The 22715-nt window shown below is 42.1% G+C and overlaps 2 protein-coding genes across 3 annotated transcripts in view; one reads left to right on the forward strand and one right to left on the reverse strand.

Moving 5' to 3' along the window:
• The window catches only part of SSNA1 (SS nuclear autoantigen 1), a 73118-nt gene extending 58139 nt beyond the window's left edge, over positions 1–14979 (reverse strand). Inside the window, exon 1 of the mRNA XM_078642151.1 lies at positions 14799–14979. Coding sequence (XP_078498277.1) covers positions 14799–14850 — 52 coding nt within the window. The 5' untranslated portion in view covers positions 14851–14979. The remainder of the gene's footprint in view (positions 1–14798) is intronic.
• A 787-nt stretch (positions 14980–15766) lies between these two features.
• ANAPC2 (anaphase promoting complex subunit 2) overlaps positions 15767–22715 on the forward strand; it is a 205451-nt gene continuing 198502 nt past the window's right edge. The window contains exon 1 of one of the 2 annotated variants that reach the window (XM_078642153.1): positions 15767–15915. In XM_078642153.1, coding sequence (XP_078498279.1) covers positions 15829–15915 — 87 coding nt within the window. In that variant the 5' untranslated portion in view covers positions 15767–15828. The remainder of the gene's footprint in view (positions 15916–22715) is intronic. The other variant, XM_078642152.1, reaches the window with a different exon arrangement.

Consider the following 22715-nt stretch of genomic DNA (forward strand, 5'->3'; position numbering starts at 1 on the left):
CTGTTTTGTTAAGGTGTCAAGGTGTCAAACTCATTGGAATAGAAATGCCTGCCTGACTTGGGAATTGAGAGACTGGCATTGAAGTGTGTGCCTAAATGGATTATTCTGATGCGAATGTTTGGAGACCGATAGGTTGGCACATTAATCCCATACATTTTGTATTTGAACACGTGGCTGTAGTGATTTTCAGCACCATACTAATGTCAACACCAAATAATGTTGGTATTGTTTCTCACCCAAATTATGGCAGCTGGAGCCTTTAGGAGAGCACACTTTTTTTCTTGTGCGTGAAAGCCAAGACGGCCCTCAATAGCCCAAGCCTAGCCCAGGCACAGGCACAAATGTTTGCACAAGTACTGCCGGTTTTGTGTCAGCTTTATGCGATGAGGGACATTTTCACTGCTGCTACCTCTCTTGCATCTAATCAGGAGTATGAATGAAGCATGCACTGCTGCAACCGTTGATGTGGTTCCTGATGCCTGTGTGAATCTTCCAATCCTCATTGTGCCTTTTTCCTGTTGGGCAGTAATTTCACATTGGGAGGTATTGCCTGGGCCTCAGGCAAGTGATGGCTGACCACGGGTATGTACTATCTGTATTCCTATCTGTATTCCTGCAATGGTAGCAGCACTGTATACATTTAACTTCTCAAAATAGATGACTGGCAGCATCATACTCCCATCCACTTAATCATGGATTGTGCTACCCTGGCAACTGAAAATATCAATAAATCTATGGCATAGATTTATAGATGAGATCCATATTATTATGAAAGTAAGTAAAAACTATGGCCTTCCTTTAATTTAAATCCACCTATTCCAAAACTGAGATTTCATTCTTAGATCTTAAAATTACTAAAAAAGGATGACAGACTCACAACAAAAACTTACACAAGACTAAATGACAGCAATTACTTATAAGATTTGACAGCTTTCACCCAAGAGTACTTCGAGAGATTCTCCCATATGAGCAAATTTAATGGGACTGCAGTGAAATGGATACTTTTGGCAGTCAAACAAATGAACTAACATTTAAAATAACGGACAAGAAAGATCTTGAAAGGCTAATCAAGAAGGCAAGAAATGTGCCAAATACAACCACACTACTGTAAACCAATACTAAACTAAACAATGAGAGGATCACATGTGTAACAACATTTTCCCCAATTTCAAACAATGTATAAAAAGTGAGAAAAAGAATTGTCAGATACTTCACACTGGTCTCTCACCCTAGAGCTGCAACTTTTTGCTTATAAGAAACACATAACCTGAAAGACATTCTGGTCCACACTCGACCAAAGAAATCACCACTTCCAATTGAGTTTAGAACATGCTGGGGTCTAACACCAATCACTGGCCAATTTCCTTGTCAGATCTGAAGGATCTTGTCCTGGGCCTACAACTTAAATGGCAATTAAAAACAAAAAAAACAGAAATTGCAACACCATGAATACGACATACATGATCATCTGCCCATAGCAAGAGGAATATATTAGGAAGACTAAACGAAAGCTATAAGTAGAAAAAATATCGACATAGAAGCGTGATCCGCTGAAAGCATGTTACATGTAATTGACAGTACATTTTTTAGAAAAAGGCCATGATGCTAATGACTTTACCTTGGTTCTCCTTAAATATTTACTAAATCAGCAAAATATACCAGCAACATTGTTTGAGAAAAAAACGATGATTGCTATTCAAACACAAGACCCGTATGATTGAATTAAATATTGGCACATACCATGGTAACTTAGTACAAAAGCAATATGATGACCAGAACATGGCTAGGCTGTTACTAACATTCATGACATCAGCGCGTCACCACTGGTTTCAGTCTACACGTAGTTTTGATTATTTGCTAGAAGTGATTGACAATCAATCATTTTTTTTAATATAATGGTCCTAAACACCTCGGATCTCTTGAGAACGTTTTGGCGTCAACAAGGATTACACCCTCCTGAGGCTATATTGTTACAGATATGCTATTGGTGATCCCTTGATTTTATTTCAGTTAAAACATATATTGTTCCCAAACACCAATATTTCTCTTACACCATATTCCAAAGAGTCTCCCCACTCATATTGTACCGATCAGGACCACACAAACACCACTGCTGTACGCTGTGCATGGATGTCACACACATGTGATAAGTCACCGCATAGCGCCACCATCAAATGAGCGAGAACCAGGAAGGATGGCAATAACACAGACCTATTTATAAAGCAATAACACCATTGCTCGGGGAACCGACTTGCAATTTTAGGTGCAGAGGGGGGGTTACCTCCAGACGTGATAGGCATATGTATGCACTGTAAACACCAGCAAAATGTAGTTACTTAAAGCAAATTACTTTTTAAGGAATGTGGAATATATATATATATATATATATATATATATATATATATATATATATATACATACACACACACACATCTTACAATTTACAGAGTGTAACTAAGAGAACACCATGTTCTTGTACGCAATGGGGCCCTGACCTACTATGAATAGGGGAAGCTGACCCCTCCCCGACCTCCACTCACAGCATTTTATATATATGTTTGTGTGTGTGTGTGTGTGTGTGTGTTATATGTATCCATGTGGTTGGAGATGTGATACTAAAGAGAGTACAGGTTCTCTCATAATACAAATATTTTATATTTTTTGTTTAAATTTGTTTGAAACATTCTGACACTTATGTATTCACATGTATGAATATGTAGTGTCCACTGGAACTATCAAAATGAGTTAGCTATGTTCACAGACATAATAACAAGTGTGCGATGTCCCCTGATATTAATAAGAAATATGGATTCACATATATTTATCTTAACAGCAGACATTCTCTACAGGATTTTTAGATCTGTTCAGAATATCTGTAAGGTACAAAGAAACGAACAACATCAGTAAGATCCACTGTGATCTTTGTTCGTTAAAATTTGATATATGCAAGTATTCAGATGGATGTGGACAAGACTATAGAATTCTTAAGGGACTAGAGTGCTTAATTGTTTAGATTAGGGTACATTCTATACATTGTGATAAATGACACTGACCGGTAAGTGCTACCAGGCAAAAAAACATGCTAACCATCACTGTAAAAAAGAAGCTCTGTTGGACATCTGGATAATAATTTCCTGCAAGTCAGCTTCTTCTTTTAAATCTTACCAGCGATAGTGCAAGTAACTAATAAAACAAGCATTGGCATAGCCAATAGGTCTCACCTTTGGGACCTTATAAGTGTTTAGCCACAACTCGTGGCTTTGTTAATGTCTTTTAGCTCTGTTGTAGAGCATCGTGGCTGCTGTGCAGCATCTTGAAATGTTATTATTAAAATGTGCTCCAAGCATTTTACTCAGCATTAACATTCAGCGGATAAACGTAGAAGCTGGCTCCTGGATTCAAAGATATTTGAAACGCTAACCGCCTAACCGGGTCGCTCCTTTTATCACACTGCCACACAGTAGAACGTCAGAACTCATTCTTGGCATGTAATCATATGGGGATACGATGTGACCCAAAGGCTAGAGCTGCCCACTTCCCAACTGCAGAGCCAGGTTCGAGTCCTGTGATTCTGGGCAAGTCACCTTATCTCCCCGTGCCTAAAAAAACAAAAACCTTAATCTGATCTTCTGTAAAGTAAAGTGCTCTAATGCCCTTGGGCCAAGTCTGCAGTAAAATATATATACATGGATGCTAGATCGATAAAACCATTGTACAATTGTGCATGGGATATTAGATCTTGATACGGTTTTGATTTAGGAGAAGTTCAATCTTTTGTTTGGAAAGTTGGAGAGTAAAATAGTTTCCTGGGGAGTAAAAAAACCAAACAAATGCTCGTTCCCGATAGCAGATAAATAATTTAAAATATATTTTTTCATTTCAAACATGGATATTTAATTTATCCACACTTGTCGCTGGGAATTAAATCAAATGAGAAAAAAATATCATCTTAAATCTGATCTTCAAATGAGGCAGCAACAATAGAGTGTCTTCATACTGTATGTAGCCATTGAAGTGACAAGACAGAACTGAACAGCTTCGCAGGTGATACCTATGGTACAAGTCTGTGTAAGTGATACTGTCTATTTTTTTCCGTTCGAAGTATTTACCCAAATACTGGGCCTACAGTAGGAGGTTGCTTTATGGTGGCAGTTAGGTCCTAATACTAATGCAAAACTTCTGCGATATGCCTAGGCTTTTAAAAAGCAAGACAATTATGGGTGGAATGCTTGCATTAATCTCAGCCACTGAGAGTTATGCGGCCCGCATTTCAGTCCATTGCTTTGGCTACTCCATAGACGGCCCATGTGCAAAAGTGGCCTGGTTCTGCTCCAATAGGGACAGTCTTACCCAAACTGCTATGCCAGGTCCCCGTTAAATGGGAACATAAGCAATTTCAGAGGTGGAAGATGAATGACAGCGAATTATTCAAATAGATGAGGTGTGAGAAAGAGGATGGAGTGCGAGACAGAGGACTTGGCTATGGGAATACTAGATGGCTACGTAGAGTTCCACCACCAGGGGGTGTCATGGAGAAACAACTGAAGCTCCATTGCTAGAGTGGGGAAACACTTCTAGGCTGTAAAAGAAAGAGGATGGAGTGCGAGACAGAGGACTTGGCTATGGGAATACTAGATGGCTATGTAGAGTTCCACCACCAGGAGGTGTCATGGAGAAACAACTGAAGCTCCATTGCTAGAGTGGGGAGACACTTCTAGGCTGTAAAACATCTTTTCACTGGCCTAAATGGGGTAATTGAAGATGCAAGTAGAATACAGGAGAAAGTAAAACAGGACATAGGTTAAAGATAGAGGAGGCTGAAAAAGAAAAGGGAAATGTGATGAGAAAGCGAGAGCAGATGAAAAGCAAGTGGATGGAAGAGTGAGGGATGAGAGAAGTCTGATGCAGGGGTAAGAGAAAAGAGAAGTTAGATGAAGGTGAAATAATAGGAAGATGTATAAGAGAGGAGGGTGTGATACTAAGAAGAGTGAGAAATGAGGGTATGAACACAAGAGCGCCTGAAAGACAAACGTTGGGGGCGCCGCCATTAAAGTGATCGGGATCAAGTGCGCAACCGATGCAAGCATTGGCCGCGTGTGCGAGTGGCCCCGAGAAGCAGATGGCGGCTGCGCACGTGCACGCAAGCTTGAGGCCACCAAAAGCCTGTGGTGGCACTTTTAAAAGCCGCTTACTAAATGTCTCCCTAAGCAGCGCATGCGCTAGTTCAGGCGAGACCTAAAAATGACTAGGCCTACATTTAGGTCATTTCACATAATCCTCAATTAATCTAAAACAAATACTCCAAACACAATCAAAAATAATGCAATCACAATCATGTGGTATTAAAAAGAAAATGATAAAAGTAGTGGTTTTTTCACCATTGCATATGAAAAAAGATCTCCAAACCCAATGTGGTGCACTACCCAATGATAAACCATACCACCTTGGTGGGTGAGGGCCAATGCAGCCCATTAAGGATAATCCTTGGACCCAAGGTATAACACATTAAAAAAAAGGTAAATCAACCTTTGTAAACTCTTCTTTTGGAAAGACAAATCATATTTTAGGTCTTGCCTGACACAGCACATGTGCTATCATATCAAGACATTTTGTTTACATACAAGGGGTTCCTAGTCCGCCCATGCCCCTATAACTGTTTGGTTTCATAGTCACTCTCATTAGTCAGCCCATGCTGATTTCACTTTCTCTTCGTGCTTAAATCCCTTTCATGGAGTATGGACCAAGTACTTCTTCCTGACGACGGCCAGAGTCCTTCCACTGGGTGTGCAAGTATGGAACTACTTTTTAATTTTTTAAGTTGTAGCTCTCCATAAAAGTGCATGTACTTGTATTGCCTTACTTCTTAATTTGCGTGTGCCGGTTTCAGTGTCTCTTTGTGCTGTCATCTCCACTCATTTAAACCCCACCTTTGTACGGCACTTTGTTGCTAAGTTTGCACTATATATTAACTCCCTTCATACAGACACTATGCTTTTGCTTTGCAACAGTTATTTTTGTCAAAATAGCAACATGCTTGTTAATGGTACATTGATTTTGCATTGTATTTACTGCATTATGGTGCATGCTAATTTGTATTTGGCAACTAGTTGTGTTGTCCAGGGTAACACTAACCAGCAACGTTCAACGGCAGGATAATGGAATATCAGAATTATTCTCCCTTGTATCTGCCATTTTTGTATGTTCCCCATTTTTAAATGGCTGTAGAAACACAGGTCGATGTTTGAACATATGAATGTTTCCACAGACCTGATATATTTTATTCATTGTACATCTGTGGAGGCCCCTTCCCCATTTTGGGAAATGTAGTACGAATCTTAACATGGGCACCAAGAGCACTTAAGCGGGAAAGTGCTGGTAATTATTTGAAGGCCTTCCTGCTTAATATGCGCTCGGTTAAAAAATATGAACTTCAACATCTTTTAGTTGACTACTCCGGATCTGCTGATCCTAACGGAGACGTGGCTGACCGAAGCATCCAATCCTACGATTGCTAATGCCATCCCCCCTGGCTACCTTATTCTGAGGAAAGACTGAATTGGGGGAGGGGGTGGCCTTGATTTTCCAGAGCTCCTTCAACTGTGTTGTATTACCCACTTTAGAGTTAGAAGGAGCGGAGAGATTGGGTTTCCTTCTAACTGTCTCGGCTCAACAGTCTATTGCCGGTCTAGTCATCTATCGTCCTCCTGGGCCAGCTGGAAAAATTTTAGAATCACTCAGTCATGTTATCTCCCCAAAGCAGCAAAATATAGTCATTGCCTAGTTTTGGGGGACTTCAATATACACATGGATAACACATCAGATCCAGAGTCAGTAAGGTTGAGAGAATGCATGGATATACTGAACATGACCCCGTATGTCTGTCTCCATACCCATGAAAAGGGGCATACGTTAGATCAGATTTTTTCATCCAAAGGGATAGAAATAGACGCTCCCCTTCCTTTAGTCTGGTCGGACCATTGACTGTTAGGTTTCAGAGTCTCCAGGGAGCTAGCCAGGCACCAACCCTTAGGCCAGGCCCGTGTCAACAGTCATAGACCTTTCCACTTGATCTCCCCAGAGGCTATAACAGGTGTATTTGTAAAGCGCACAATTACCCGTAGGTATCCTGGCTCTGAATAACAGATGTTTATTGTTACACAACTCAATGGCACTCATTTTATCGACCTCAGATGAATGGAAGGCTGAGTGGACCCGCCGGGATTTGAACCTGTGACCATAAGGTCGAACACAGGCCCCCCAGTGGCTGCTTTAGTCCACTGAGCCACCAGACCCGGACCTATGAGTCATCACTCTATCCCCTTAAGTGGGAACCTAGAGGGTGATATCCTCGCCTTGGAGCACTGGCTTCAACTGCGCGCCCTGGAAATTTCTCCTACAACTATGAGGCCAGTCAAAACTAACCGGGTCTCCGCCCCCTAGTTTATGCGGCCCTGAAGACAAGTAAAAGTGCGTGTAAACACCTCAAAAGGAAATGGCGGGCGAACTTAACTCCACAGACAAAGGCATTTAAAAGCAGGCTTTGAGAGAGCATTATAGGAATGTTCGCGAGGGAAAGAAACACTTCTTTTCTACTAAAATCGATGAGGCTAGTAATAAAAGCAGGGAACTTTTTAACATCGTAAAAAAATTTGTATCTCCAAAGTCCACTGGTAGCCTGTTCGCACCTACTAGCGAATGGAATAATCTGTTGGCACGCTAAAATCAAAACTATCCAAGACTTTTGAAATACATCCGCCAGCACCTGTCGCAGCCACTGCCTTATCCCCGGTTGTTAGGTGTTGGACTGATCCATCTTGGACGCAGTTTCCCGCAATCCCTCTCAATCATGACAGCTCTCAAGTCCACCCTCCTTCTGACCCCTGTCCGGCTAGAGTACTGTCATCTACTGCGGATGTACTTAATCCTGAAGTAAATGTTATGCTTAATACCGTTCTTCGCGAGGGCCTCATGCCCCAGTCCTAGAAACATGCAAAAATCCTCCCGCTTCTGAAAAAAACGCTGGCCAAACCGGGAGCAGCATGCAATTACAGGCCCATTTCCTTATTGCCTTTTTTCTCCAAGGCCTTGGAGAAATATGTCAATATGATCACCACAACCACCTGCTTCACTCTAGCCAGTCAAGTTTCAGGGCTAACTTCAGCACGGAAACAACATTATTAGAAGTTGCTGAAGCTATTAAAACCACATTGGACAAAGAAGGCAACGCAGTACTGGTGTTGTTGGACCTCTCTGCGGCCTTCGACACCGTACCTCATAACAGACTTCTACACAGACTAGAGGAGTGCGGTGTCGGAGGAACCATATTGAGATGGTTCACCTCTTTCCTGAACAACCGTAAACAAACTATTTGGTCTCCTCCTTTCACGGCTGATATACTGCCCATGAATGTTGGAGTTCCTCAGAGCTCAATCTTGAGCCCTACTTTGTTTAATCTGTATATGGCCCCTCTCGCACTTCTTGCTGAGATGCATAGTGCGAAAATAATAGAACATGCGGACGATACCCAACTGTTGTTCACATGTGAGAAGGAGGCCAAGTTCAGTGGCAATGCTTTTAAAAACTGTTTATCTGAGGTATTTTCCTGGCTCAGAGATAACCAACTGAAATGCAACTCTGACAAATCAGAGATTATTTTCTTTGGCTCCAGCCCTTGCGATGCATGGCGTAATTGGTGGCCGCAAGACGTGTCCCCCCCACACCAGTTACTACAGTAAAAAATCTAAGGGTTAAACTGGATGTTACCCTCTCAATGATTCAATCAGTGTCCGGAAACTGTTTTGGGGTCTTGAGAATGTTGTGAAACTTTCTCCCCCTGCTTCCTGTCTCGCACAGAAAGATGGTCGTTCAGGCCTTGGTGGTCTCAAGGCTGGATTATGTTAACTCTCTTTACTTGGGCCTCCCGGTGTATCTGGTTAGCCGTCTTCAGATGATTCAGAATGCGGCGGCTAGAGAAATTTTTCTAGTAGGCCCTAGGACACATACAACCCATCTGCTGGCTTCCTTACATTGGCTTCGGTTCAGAAACGTATTCATTTTAAAGCACTGGTTCTGGTCTTCAAAGCCTTTCATAAGATCGGGGCTCCCTACATCAGTGAAAGATTTCAACACTATATCCCCCAACGCACTCTTAGGTCATCTGCTCAGCTTCTGACTTCTAAGCCTAAGGTCTGACTGTCTCGGATCGGGGGTAGATCCTTTCAAGTGGCAGTCTCTCGTTTATGGAACACTCTACCTCTCTGTCTCAGACAGGTGCAAGACCTCCTCACGTTTAGGTGGAAATTAAAGACCTGGCTCTTTCAACTGTAAGTTTTCGGCCAGCTATCTGCACGTATGTGTTTTCTTTCTGTTAGCTGTTATGTGGTCTTTTGTTTCAGCGCTGGGACACTCCTGGGAGTAGCCGTGCGCTATAACATAACATCTCAAACTGCCTAAACAAAAATCAAGCAGGTTATGGAAATGTTAAATTAATAATAATTACTACAAGGTCCTTTATTTTGCAAACATACACAATAGTCATTGGTAAAAATTCTTTGAAATGATTACTGCAAGGAAATTAAATATTTATATAAAACTAGCATTGGCAAGGAGATATGCCCTTGGCAAGACTGTAATATTCGTTTTTTTGGCAAACATACACAATAATCATTGACAACAACACTTTGATATAGAATAGCTGTGCTGTCGAGCCAGACTTAAACTTGAAATGCTAACAGAGAATCGGCCCACCAGCCCTGATCCAGACTACTTTTTCGGCTGATGTGTGCAAGCAAAAATGCCACACTCTGATGAGAGCAAATAGCTGAAGTGGGCTGACCAAACTGTATGCTATGCTAGGAATGGACAACATATGATGATACTTGACCAGGCTAATGAGGTAAAGGGCTGACTGAAAGCCCTGTATGTGTTTATATTTATATATGTATTTTTATTGTTATTTATTTGGAAGCAAGACAACAACAGGTGTCTACCAGCCAGTCTTAAAAAATGAATTTTTTTTAACTGTATATACATCTACCACTCTCCTGGAAGGTCAGAAGACTTAGGCAAGAGAAGTGGTATGTCACATAGATGTGGAAAAAATACTTTTGAAAAAAATAAATAACTTTTTTAAAAATACTTGTGCTTTTCTATGTACTCACAAGAAGAGCCAGAATTGACTGATTTGTGTGCTTTGCAGTTCAACTGCAACGTGTATGTGGTGCGCTGCTGAAAGAGGAATTCCAATATGGACCGCTAGACAAGCAATGGTCTCACCTCCTCCTTATAGCGTTTGCACCCTCCCTCTTTATTGAAAAGTAAACAAATGTTTGCTTTAATAGAATGCAAACTTCATCTGGCCTGAAAATGCTCTTCAAAGTTAGTTTTTAACATTGATTCAAGGTTTTCGGGAAAACTTTTAGACTCTGTGGCTCATGATTCTGATTCAGATTGGATGGTTTGCACATAAAGCAGGCCACAAAGATGATTTTGACTTAATGCAGTCGTGGCTGCAGCACATAAAAGGCTCAGACAATCTATCAAAGAACTACAGCATTAATTGTCCCTATCTTCAAGAAAGGGAGTAGGGATAATCCGAAATGCTATAGACCTATATCGCTAATTGACATTTCAGCTAAGATATTAGGCCGGGTGGTACTGAACCGTCTTATGGCCTGGACGGAAGAGCAACACACTATAGCTGACACACAGTATGGGTTCAGAATGGGTAAATCGTCCAGTGACCAGTGCCTTAATTTGTATTTGTTAACCGCTAAGTACACTAAAGCTAGCAATGGCACGGTTTATATGGGGTTTATGGACCTGGCAGCGGCCTTTGACAATGTGAACAGGAACAAGCTGTGGACCATGATGTTTGATTTGGGAATTGACCCGGGTCTCATAAATATTCTAAAAGAGTTGCACTGGAACACCACTGCTAGGGTCCGCTTTAGCACGGAGGGGGGACTGACTGACCCTTTCCCGTGCTCAAGTGAAGTAAGGCAAGGGTGCATTTTTGCACCCTTTTTATTCTCGCTGTACATCAATGAGCTTGAGAAAACCCTTAGTGCAATGGGAGTAGACTGTCCCAAAGTAGGAACGCGTCAAATCTCGGTACTGTTGTATGCGGATGACGCGGTCCTGCTTGCACGACCAGCCCGGAGTCTTCAATACCTTGTGGACGGATTTGTTAAATTCATGGAAAATCTAGATTTGTCGGTGAACCTAAGCAAGTCCTTCGTCATGGTGGCAGGTAAAAAACCCTCCAAGAAATTTGTGTTTAAAATAGGGAATCACATATTGGACACTGTAAGCACTTTTCCCTACCTAGGCCTTTTGTTTGATGGTGAGATTCAGTTTAGTTCCCTAATTGAGGAACGTTGCACGAAGTTGGTTTCCGCAAACGGCGCCATTTTAAATTTTGCACGTAGGTTGGGCCGCTGGTCTCCCGAACAAGTGATGTGTTTATATAGCTCGATAAGCACGGCAAAGGCTATATATGGTGCCGAGGTTTGGGGTTTTAGGGACTCTAAAAAATTACAGCTGGAGGAAGATTAATTTCTCCGGAGAATCCTAAAGATCTCTCAGGCCATTCCAGCTGAGATTGCCCATAGGGAACCTGGTACCCCATACATCACAGATTTGATAAAGATGAGGCCAATTATGGCATGGCTCAGAATCTGGATTAATCCAGAGGCGGGATTGAGTAGGGAAATTGTTGCAGATTGTCTGCAAAGGGATAAGGGCCTGCATATTCCATGGCTACATTTTGTCAAAAACACACTAGAGTCCATTGGCCAGCATATTCTTTTCAGTAATCCCTCCACGATTGCCACCAATTGTAAACCATTAGTCAGGAAACTGCTGCTGAAAAATTATAACATGATCAGAGTAGGCACTGAGTCTTCAAAGCGTTCAGTAGTGGCCCATTCTTTAATTGACAACGGGGAGGGTATGGAACCCTACTTATGGCTGATTCATAATCAGCAGGACAGGTTTTTAATGTGCCGTTTTAGGCTCAATTTGTTACATAATATATTATCTTATCCCTCTGGTTTTACTGTAACGATTGAGCAGAAGGGTGCCTGCGGCTGCGACAATAGGTCTCCGCAGGACACCCTTCATTTTGTACCCCTTTGTTCATTTTATCAGACCCCTAGGCGTAGTTTCCTAGTCGACATTTTAAGAGAGAAAAAATTGCGTCATGCTAAAGCTGCATTACTCTTTTTACAAAGAGCAAATGATACTCGCACTTTATATTCAGTGATAAGCTTTTTAAAAATTGCTGTCAGGCTACGGAACACACAGGATTAAGCTATGATTGTACATAAAATCTGTATTCTCTCTATATGAATTTTATTAGCCATGTATCTGTTTTTAAACTTGCATATAGTTCAGTATTGTAATGTAAATGAATTTTTTTAACTTGTATTTTTATGATGGTTTTTATCATCTAAATAAAGATTTACTGAACTGAACTGGGTGCAAATACAAATTAAATAGTAATATAAATAAAGAGGATCCCTGAGAAACTCCACAACTAAGTGGAAATATAAACAGCCAAATCCAATTGCAAACCGTTTGCTTACAAAAACTGACACCCCTCCGGTCTCTTAATCTCAGAGGACAGGCTAGCGTAGCTAAATGGGAACGCACAGCTAAATTGAATCAGGATTGCAGCGTCAACCTGGTTCATTTATCCAAAGCAGATAACTGGACATCTATGCAGACTATTTTGTCTCTTTCAAGACAGAACTCCAATGCCCCAACATCCTTTACTAATAATTTTTTTTAATTTGCAAAGTTTTTCCTTTCTATGGTATCTTCACTAAAAGGGAAACTTTCCATATTGGGTTACAAGTTTTGCATACAGTGGAATATAACAGTGCTTAATGAAGGGAGTGACTCAAGCTAACTTAATTCTGAAAAAGTCTGTATAAACCAAACGGATAATGAAGGTTGTGTTGACTGGTAATTAATTAATCAACACATTCCCCATTCAGCTTGCACAGGTAAGGATTTCCCCAACTGTTTGAAAGATGTAATTGTACGATAATCGATCTCATTGCCTGCAGAACGGTTTTGCAAAATTTGAAGGGAAGTGAGAATGACTAGTGCAAGGGGAAGTTTCCTTACTGTCCTACGCTAGCGCAATCATACTTGGAACTGTTACCTCTTGCTTAGTGTTATTTACCTGGTCCTAGAATCTACTGCATCAAATGAAGTGATGATGAGACTTTATGTGGTCACAGGCAAGTCTATCTGGGCTTTCTAATATTTGGATTAACAGGGTTTATTTCACGTCAGAAAAAGAGTTTTCTAAAGCTTTACAACGGCCATCTTACAGCTACTGACATATTAATACCTGCCACAAGCCGCTCTGGAAGGGTATTTTTCTAGGTTTTCACATACCCAACCTAAGATTTAGAGGATCAGCCAATCAACAAAACATGCAAATTATCTGAAGTCCTTAGCATTCACTGGTATGGTGGTCCAACCTCCCAACCAATCAAATCAGCTATTATGGGGGGAAGAATAAACATAAATTGGTCAACCAGCCAGGAAAAATGTACTACTAATACTCCAGTCAGTTATCAATTTGCACATGCCCCTTGGTAAGAAAGGAGGTACTGGAAGAGAAGACCTGAAGACCTTCCGTTATATAACATTGTAGTGGGCAATGAACACCATCACATACATAAAGAAGATGGAGAATAAAGGGTGAAAACAGTGACAAGGGGAGAAATCAGAGATGAAAAGTACATGCCAGAGGGTGATAAAAAAAAAAGACAGGAAGTCTAAGAAGATGGAAAAAAAGTTTTGAACTGAAATCAACACAAGGCAGACTTGGTGTGTGGACTTTGGCAGTAACAGTAGTGGGCGCCTAAGAAACTTTGGGCGACAATTTTTCCAAAATAAACTATGTGCTTACTTTCCGCTTTGAAGCAAATTGTTTCACTTGTATTGGAAATTAGTGGAGCCGAGGAAAACAAAAAAAGCGATGGGTGGAATGACTGAATACATCTCAGTCACTGGTAATCATTCGGGGCCAAATTCCAGTCCCTTTTTCTCTCACCACAATGACCCTATTGGAGAGGCCTAAATAGGTTGAAATTGGCTGGGGTATCTATCGGCAGTTCCCACTCAGAGGCAGTTTGGCCCGGCAGTTCAGGTTGGACTGTCCCTTTTGATCCAGGACCAGTATTTGCATAGTCCAAGCTCCTAAGGTGGCATAGTGGGCAACCAATTATCGCCAGTGGCAGACGTGAATTAAACCCACTCTACCTCCGAAAATGCTTCGCTGCCCCGCAGTTCACTCTTTCGCGAAATACACACCGCACTGCATTTTATTTTCACACTTCTAGTACTTTTTCTTGTATCTAGATGCATTACCAGAAATGTACCTCTTTGAAAGTAGCTTGTTTCCCACTGTGAATATATTTCATTTGAATTCAATAAATAAGGGCCAACAGGATTGTGAGAGCGTGTGCATATAGCCGCAAAGCACAGAATAACAACGTTGCCATAGAGTAAACTAGCATATGGCCATACGCAGTCTGTCACATAATAACAGGATCTTGGAGTATCCAAGTAGTAAAACCAGAACTGTTGGTAATTCAAACTACCAGCCTACAAACACCATTCTCCCACCTCTCCTACAGCTTTTCTATTGCCTTCCAGAGTCTTCACCAGAACACCCCTTTCGCAGCTCTGCGCATCTGACAGGTCCCCTACAGGCACCCTCCCGAATGCCCCCGTCAGGTGCCCCACCAGACAGCCCTCTTTTCGCCCCTTCTTACATTTCACCAGCTCGTTGTTGTAGGTCTGCAGCGCCGCCCCCTGCTGGCTCATCCTTGCAGCCCGTTCCCCCAGCCCGCAGCACTCGCCGGCTGTCTCCCGGTAACAGCCTCACTACATAAACCGCCACCGGTGACGCGACCAAAAGGCGGAGACGGCTGCAGCCATCTTGAAAGAGAGCAGTATACAGGAGCCGATCTAGTTTGCTGCTACGACGCAAAGAATCAGAACACGATACCGTCATCATGACTCAGACTTTTATAAAGCAGATTCCAGAGAAAGAAAGTAAATTAAAAGTCATTATACGTACACCACAAAAGCACGCATTTACATATTTTCAAACCATTCCAGCTAATTTTGAGTAATAAGACTGTACACAAATAATTTTTTCTTGTAAAGACGTGGCTGACTGTTTTATTCCACTTAACTACACGAACACCCGGCTCTCCTAACTTACCGCCAGGCCCAACCTACTGGCGGAAGAAACAACTACAGAAATAGAGACACGAACCGCAGAGGCCATCTTAGAACATAGCTCTAGGACGTTCAATACGGGGACATATAGCATAGACTATAACATCTCACAGCAATAAACCTGTCTAGACGTAACACTTCAATACAAATAAATAGATATACACATTTATATTTTTCAATATCTTAGTCTAGCACGTTTTGAAAAACAAATGATATCTGAATAACAATTAATTTATCGCGGCATACTTTGTTTGTTTTAGGGACTTGTAGTGTATCAGCACGACAGGAGAAGAAATGATGTTTAATAAATATTTATTACTGAAGTCACAAGTCGTTTACTCTCAATGGACACTACACCAGTTTAAAATAGGAACTTAGTTACTCCAACGAGCCCCAATGGAGTCTGGGTGCGTGAATGTGTTTTTTATGTTCATATCTACTTTCAGCTTGTCTGTCTCCTTTCTATAGTTATTGAAGACGTTCGTCGCGCGTGAGCATCGGATAATGACAGGTTACGTCATTAACCGGCGCGAGCGGAGTTGCAGCTCATGAAGGGCTATGGCTTATTCTGCCGGGCGTGAGCAGCTATCTGCTGCCTGGAATACCCTGAGCCTTGGTCTCGTCCCAGCCGCTGCCTTGGGCCTGGTATGTTCCGAAGCCGTGGTGAAGGGGAGGGTGAAGGTGATGTCGTTGAATGGAAATGTTTTTCTCATCCTCGAAGATATAAGACTTACTTGTCAAACTTAATGATGTTGAACAGAGTTAGCTGCAACTTGTTGGTAACACTACAGTTTACTTTTTTATCGTAGCCACCCTTTGTTTTTGTGAAAGCGGCGATGGATTAGACATAAACCTGATTAATTGGAGCTTCCCTAGCTGGTGGATTAAACATATTGACTGGTTAACGGCGACAACTCGAATAGTGTCGAGATCAACAGCAGCTCTCCTAAGGCTGCTCAGTATTTTTTTTATTTTTTTTTATGTATGTACAGTAGGAATTTTTGGTAGGGTCGACACACTGTGCAAACCCCTGAGATCCAATATTTTCTATTGGAGTTTATATATTTCATGCTGTCATTTGAGTTAGAACAAATCCGTATAATCGTTATCCCGAGGATTTAAGAGGGGTGAAAATGCTGGGGTATCTAAAAAGGGCAAACCAAGGAAGTGTAACTATAAAATCCTTTTCAGCCCCCCCAAACATTCACATGTAAGCGCTTGATAGAACGTTGGTAAGGATGCAGTGAAACCTGGAAATTCCAAGGGCTTAGATGTTAAGATATACCGTGTTGTAAAAAAATAAGGTTAATCCCTTAACTGCCAGGTGTCTGCACAGACTGGTGCCAGAAAAGTTCCCCAATGTTTACACAGGCCGTGTAGAACATTAGAGTGGCACTCCCCTTTTTGTTTGCTCATCTTACCCTTAACACATATATTGCTATCTTTTTGCCTACTTACTAAACTTTTTTATGGCATCAGTGAGGTCGTCGCGAGGGTGAGCCATGATTGACCACACTCAAATTACAGATAATCATGGTATTTTTATTCAAAATAATTGCATTGAGCGGACATCGGCACAGACAGCGGAGCTCTTCATATAGAACAAAAAAATAGAACTACTTAAGTAAAGCCGGTGCTTAATAGACCGTAATTGCAATAGATCCACACTAAGATAAACTTTGAAAATGTGAATTTTCAATACTCTTTGCGAGTAGGGCAGGTTAGGATTGAGTCAGAGTTTTTCAGGTAAGTGGTTCATTGTTTTGAACTTTTTTTGAGATGTAGAATGCTTCTTTTTTAGGTTTTGTCTGCAAGTGCGCACGTAGTGCGCATGCGCTAAAAAACCTATTGAGTTGTATATGTGATCGATGACCCGCCTCTGTCTCTCATTGGCTAGCTCCATAAATGGAGGCTAGCCATTGGGAGACAGAGGCTGTCAATCGCGCTTTCTCGAGAAAACGCAATTCAGGGGCGTTTCTCGAGCTTTTTTTAAGCCCCGCCCCTTTGTCCCGGGCCGCGCTGTCATTGGCTGCCGGCCCGGACACCCCCGTGACGTCATTCCCCGGGCCGCGCTGTGATTGGCTGGCCGGCCCGGGACCTGACTTGTTATTATTTGTTCCATTCATGTAACAGTTCTCTCATGTAACGTAACTGGCTCTATTGTACAGTGCTCTGGCACCTTCGGGTAAAGTCCGCGCTTTATAATAATGCATTATATAAATTAATTCATTATTTAAAACCGCTACACCAGGCTATACTGCCACTAAGGTACGGTACGGACAGCTACGCTCGACATAGCCCTCCTGCGTGCCACTGTCAGTTTTCTCACATTTTTTTACGTTTCCATAAAATCCTTCTGCCCGTTTCCTACTCACTCCCTTTTCCGCTCAGTATCAACGGATTTCCTTTTAAATACGTGGTTAATGTCGTTTTCTGCGCAAACTTCCCTCCTAAATAATCCTCATCCGTCAAAAAGCTTCCACATTCCATGCAAAGTTGCCGCGGATCCTTTCAGCAGTCGTTTTCCTCTGTCCCCCTTGAACATATCCCCTTGCCCACCAGCCCAACACACCCCGTCCACCCCACACTGGAAAGCACAGCGTCAGAGTTTACCGGGCCGGGATCGTAGTGCCCTCCCCTATCACATCCCTCTGCTGCACCAGCCTGGAATCTCTCCTGTCCGTCACAGTGCTAGAACGGGCGTGTTCTGTGACGTCGTTTCCGTCTACCCAAATCCTTGCTAGCCGCTGCGGCTTCAGCACAGTGAAGGCTTAGACTCTGCAGAGGGAAGATCTGCGCATCATGGGGACCGTTCCTGTCGCCCTCTGTCTCCTTTTGTGCGCGGGGACTACGCTCGCTGGATACATCGAGGTAAACGAAACTTCTCAAACCAATTTTCGCCGGAACCCGAGACGCGCTCTTGAACGGTTTTTGCCACCAGCAACCACCTTTTTCTGGACCTGATTTGGTGCACCGAAGACTGTGCACAGGCAGGCACAGACCAGGAGTGCGCCACTTAGGTCGGCGGGTGGGAGGACTACACTAGTTACCTGCTGTGAATACCCTCCGTTTCTAGAATGGTATCGCCTCCCTTTGTGTGCTCTGTGAGTCAGGGCTGGCTCAGCTGGAGAACAGGGGTGTTGCTATTAGCGCACCTTTGATTTCGTAGCTAAAGCAGTTTAGAGACAGTTGCTTGCTAATGCCCCTGTTCCAGTTAACACCCCTTTTCTTTTGCGTTCCTTTTAATTGTTGCAGGGTAGACTGAAGGGCAAATAAAGGCGTAGCCCCAGTTAACCAGGTGTACGAGGGGTGGGGGGGGGGGGGTTACCCCTTCAGTCTTAAATGGAATGTGCCATCGTTCTCTTTCTTTAGATGTTATGTTTTGTGGTGTCGCAAAACTGAAGTGATTACCCCACCCACCTAAAGATAGGTTTGGAAGTCTGTATTTACATTCACCCATAATAAGACTGCATGCAATCTACAGATAAGGTGATTGACAGGTCATTGAAGTCTAGTGGTTATATTGGAATGTTACGTCCAACCGCCCCTTTGTCAGTATATCAGGAGCTATGATTTCGACTGTAAATCGTGTGTTCGGTGAGGGTTAAACTTAACTGCTTCTACCTTTAATTGTTGCAAACACCCCGCCAACCTCTTGCAACGTTAAAGCAGGTGATATGGTTGGCCTTAGCTTTCCTGGATGGATCCTCCTGGCTGTGCTCGTCCCACTTCTTGGAGAAGCGTTGGGACTGTTCCCTCACCTTACCAGATGGTAGAGTCTCTGCTCCCAGTAGATCAGTGGCGTCATTGCCCTCTTTTCCCTTACGTAGATCAGGAACATTGGGTATTGCCCACACTAACGTTGGTAGATTATACAGGGAGTGTCAGTCCGTTTCGCTTGCATCAGTTGTTGGTTCTCCTCAACACGTTTCAATTGCGTTTAACAACATTAGTGGCTTAAGTATTGGGGTATCACCGTCTCCTAAACACATGCTATAACTTTGGTCTCTGCAAATCATTAGGTGGGACATTTCCCCTCACGTCGTTTAAAATGGTTTTGTTTCGCCATTGTGTTCCATTTATAAAGTCTTTGGAGGGTGGCACTCTTATGTTTTTTTTTTTTTATAGATGTATTTGTATTAGAATTTTTTTTCCTTTAATGTGCTGGATGGGATAGTCATGTCTTCTCTCACCTGAGTTAAGGTTCCATTGCTCTCAGACCTTTGTCTAGTTGGATGCCCCTCCTTTGCGGGACAGTTAGAGCAGGGATAGCTAATCACTTGGCACCCCTCTTGGACCTTTATTAGCCAATCTCGATTTGGTAGTGATATGGGCTGGACAGATAAGGGTTTCTCTTGGTATGGTGTCATCCTTGTGATGTGGGGGGCTCTGGGTGGGTGGGTGTGGCTCTGGGTGGGTGTGGCTCTGGGTGTGTGTGTGTGTGTGGGGCTCTGGGTGGGTGTGTGTGTGTGGGGGCCTCTGGGTGTGTGGGGGGCTCTGGGTGTGTGGGGGGCTCTGGGTGTGTGTGGGGCTCTGGGTGTGTGTGTGGGTCTGGGTGTGTGTGTGTATGGCTCTGGGTGTGTGTGTGGTAGTAATTGCTGTCTGCTGAGCTCGTCCGTAGGGTACAATAGGTCTCACATTGCGAGAGATTAAGCTAATGGCAATGTAAATGACAAAACCAACACATAAATACAAATTTTGGCATTTACAATGCCGATAGCTCTAACTTTTCCAAAGGCGAAACCATTGCATTGTAAATGCTTGTTGATATTGCTTTGTCGTTTAAAAATAACATCAAATATTGAAAAACACCCTCCCATTAAACTTAATTTTTTAATGTTTTTGACTCGTGAATTAAATAAAATATTTCATAAATGTGCTTGCTGTATACTTGTTCCTGTATTTTGTGTAGTAATTTGCTGTTTGAATCGTAGTGATTCAGTGGGGAGTCCACAGAAGTAAAAAAGTTAAGAACCACTGCAAGATGTTTAATTTTGGGGATGCGATCTGGTTACCATATGAGTCCTTACTCATGGATTAGGAGGTTTAGACGTCTGTCTAATAGCACATCTAGTCTATGACTTTTGTTATGTATAGCATACACTTTTCGTGATCTACTGAGCCTTTCTTTTGCAAGTATTTCCTTTTTTGATTCAACATTTTAGTGTTGGTTAATCCACTCAGGTGAAAGAAGTGGGACAAATCCGTGATTATAATTACTTTGCTGCACAAAACGAAAGCACAAATGAAAATGAAATAAATAGCTGTAGGGACAAAGCACCGATAGCTGCAGCCAGAAGAAACCTGTATTTAAATTCTTTAAAATGCACAGTGAATATATGTTTTGCTTTGTACTAGTCACTACGACTGCAGGTTAATAAGATGAATATCCTTCTCAGAGGCACTTGTTTTTCACTAGAGTAAATTTTGTTTTAGTGCACTTGAAAAATCAAAATGTATTTTCTTTGAATGTCCAATTACAGTACCTTTTAAAATGTGTATTATTTTTGATGTGAATACTTTCTCCTTTTTGTGACATCATCTCGCATGTACTCTGCTTTACAGTTTGTTTTGTCATGACCAGTAAGAAGCACTTTTCTTGGTGTCCAGATGAACGCTGAAAGAAGTCACTGTAAACCTGTCTACTTTTTAAATTACTGCTGACCATAAATATTTAGCTCCTATCTTTTGTCTTTCCAGTTTTGTTTGGATAAGGCTCATATCGGGCAGATAGGTAAAGTACATTGTCCGAGATCACACACTGTGGTCAACTATGGGTACTGCGATTATACCAAGGGTCTGCCCTTAGTTACCAATTTAATTGCTAGATCTTATTTCCAAGTTTGCTTCCTTTGATAACATAGGACATTTGCCATAATACTTGTGTCTCTAAAAGCGCTGCCTTTGTTAATGTGCCCTTTGGCATTTTTGTTCACTGTATTCTCTCCCTGCACAGACCTAACAATTTCTGGTCAGGATGTACTATTTTACTATCACCAAGCTGTGCTGTCAGTGGTTTCACTGTGCTATGAGCTCTTTATTAAGATCAACCATGTCTAGGCAAGAGCCACTCGTGTGCAACTGAATGTGCTGTATGTAGCCCTTGAGCATACTAAAAGCAAGGAAGCCAGTGGAACTCTTCTGAGCACATTATTTCTATTGTCCCCTTGTGCTTTTGTTTTATTGATTGCAAGATTGTAGTGATGTATTATAATTAAACTGCACCAAGCTGTTTTATGTTAAGACATCATGGAGAGCTTGCAACTATACATCAAACATGCCTCAGTGGTACACGAGGCAGCTTCTCTACTTCATCAGCATTTAGACGATTTTATGTTTTCCTAATTTTGGCACTTGGTTTAGTTGGGGAGTCAAAGATAAGACTTGAGTCAGACCAAGTTCATGAACCTAAGTAATTACACGTAGTCTCATGCCAACTAGCTGCTTGCTGGTCTACAAAGAAAACGGGATTTCCCCGCAGGCCTAATGCAGGGATAGTCATATTCTTTGCTTGACCAGAAACCAGATGACCTTACAAAATATTTGTCAGTTTCTGCCTGTGAATGTTAGTGGAAGATATGTTGTTGCTTGGGGTTTATACCTGCTATTTCAGGGGTGTGGAATTTAATAAAATATCTACTTGTCCATAGGGCAGGTTGCTTCATAGATCTACTTGTCCTGTAACAAAATTCACTTGCCCCTTTCGGTGCCATGTAGTGCAGCGAAAAATTATGACCGCAATCTCATTATATACGAGCTCTGATATAGCCTCTCTGATTATGCCAGGGCTCATACAATAGTAATAGAAAATAGTGGTAAGCAATAGTACCAGGGTTAGAATGCCCTTTGGAGTCTGTGCAAATCTACTAACTTGCATGTTTTAAGGGTTTTCAACAACTCTTCTCTAATCTTTTCCCATACGGAGAAATGTTGGAAATGTAATCCTGACAATGGCGGACACAAACCTCCTTCCAGAGTTGGGGAAAAAAGTGGTTGGAGGGAAAGTGAAATTGCAAACACTCAGATTTTCGCATGAGCAAATCTAGACATGCAAATTTGCTCATGCTAAAATGCAGGTCAAAAATATTTTCTAGGACTACTATTTCTTTTCCTAGTTCTGTAATTTCTTAGGAATTCACGAAAGCAGTATAGCTGCACTTAATGCAAGGACATATACCATGGTTGCACCTTTGAGACTTTCTTTAATAATTGGGCCCCTAAATTGGTCTGGTGTTGCCCATGACCTTTTGCATTTATTAAAATTCGGTCTCTCTTTGTAGCGGCTGGCTTCACTCTGAGTGACAGCATTCTGGTCTTTCACAAGGAGCATATCTGCACACAAAGTACTTTTGTTCACTGCCAGCAAACTACTGTGGCAGTGTGTGCTTTTTGAGACCAAAAACAATCTTTGCTTTTGCCAATGTTGGTTATGATGATGAGGGCCC

The sequence above is a fragment of the Lissotriton helveticus genome, chromosome 5_1 (genome assembly GCF_964261635.1).
Source record: "Lissotriton helveticus chromosome 5_1, aLisHel1.1, whole genome shotgun sequence".
Classification (NCBI taxonomy): domain Eukaryota; kingdom Metazoa; phylum Chordata; class Amphibia; order Caudata; family Salamandridae; genus Lissotriton; species Lissotriton helveticus.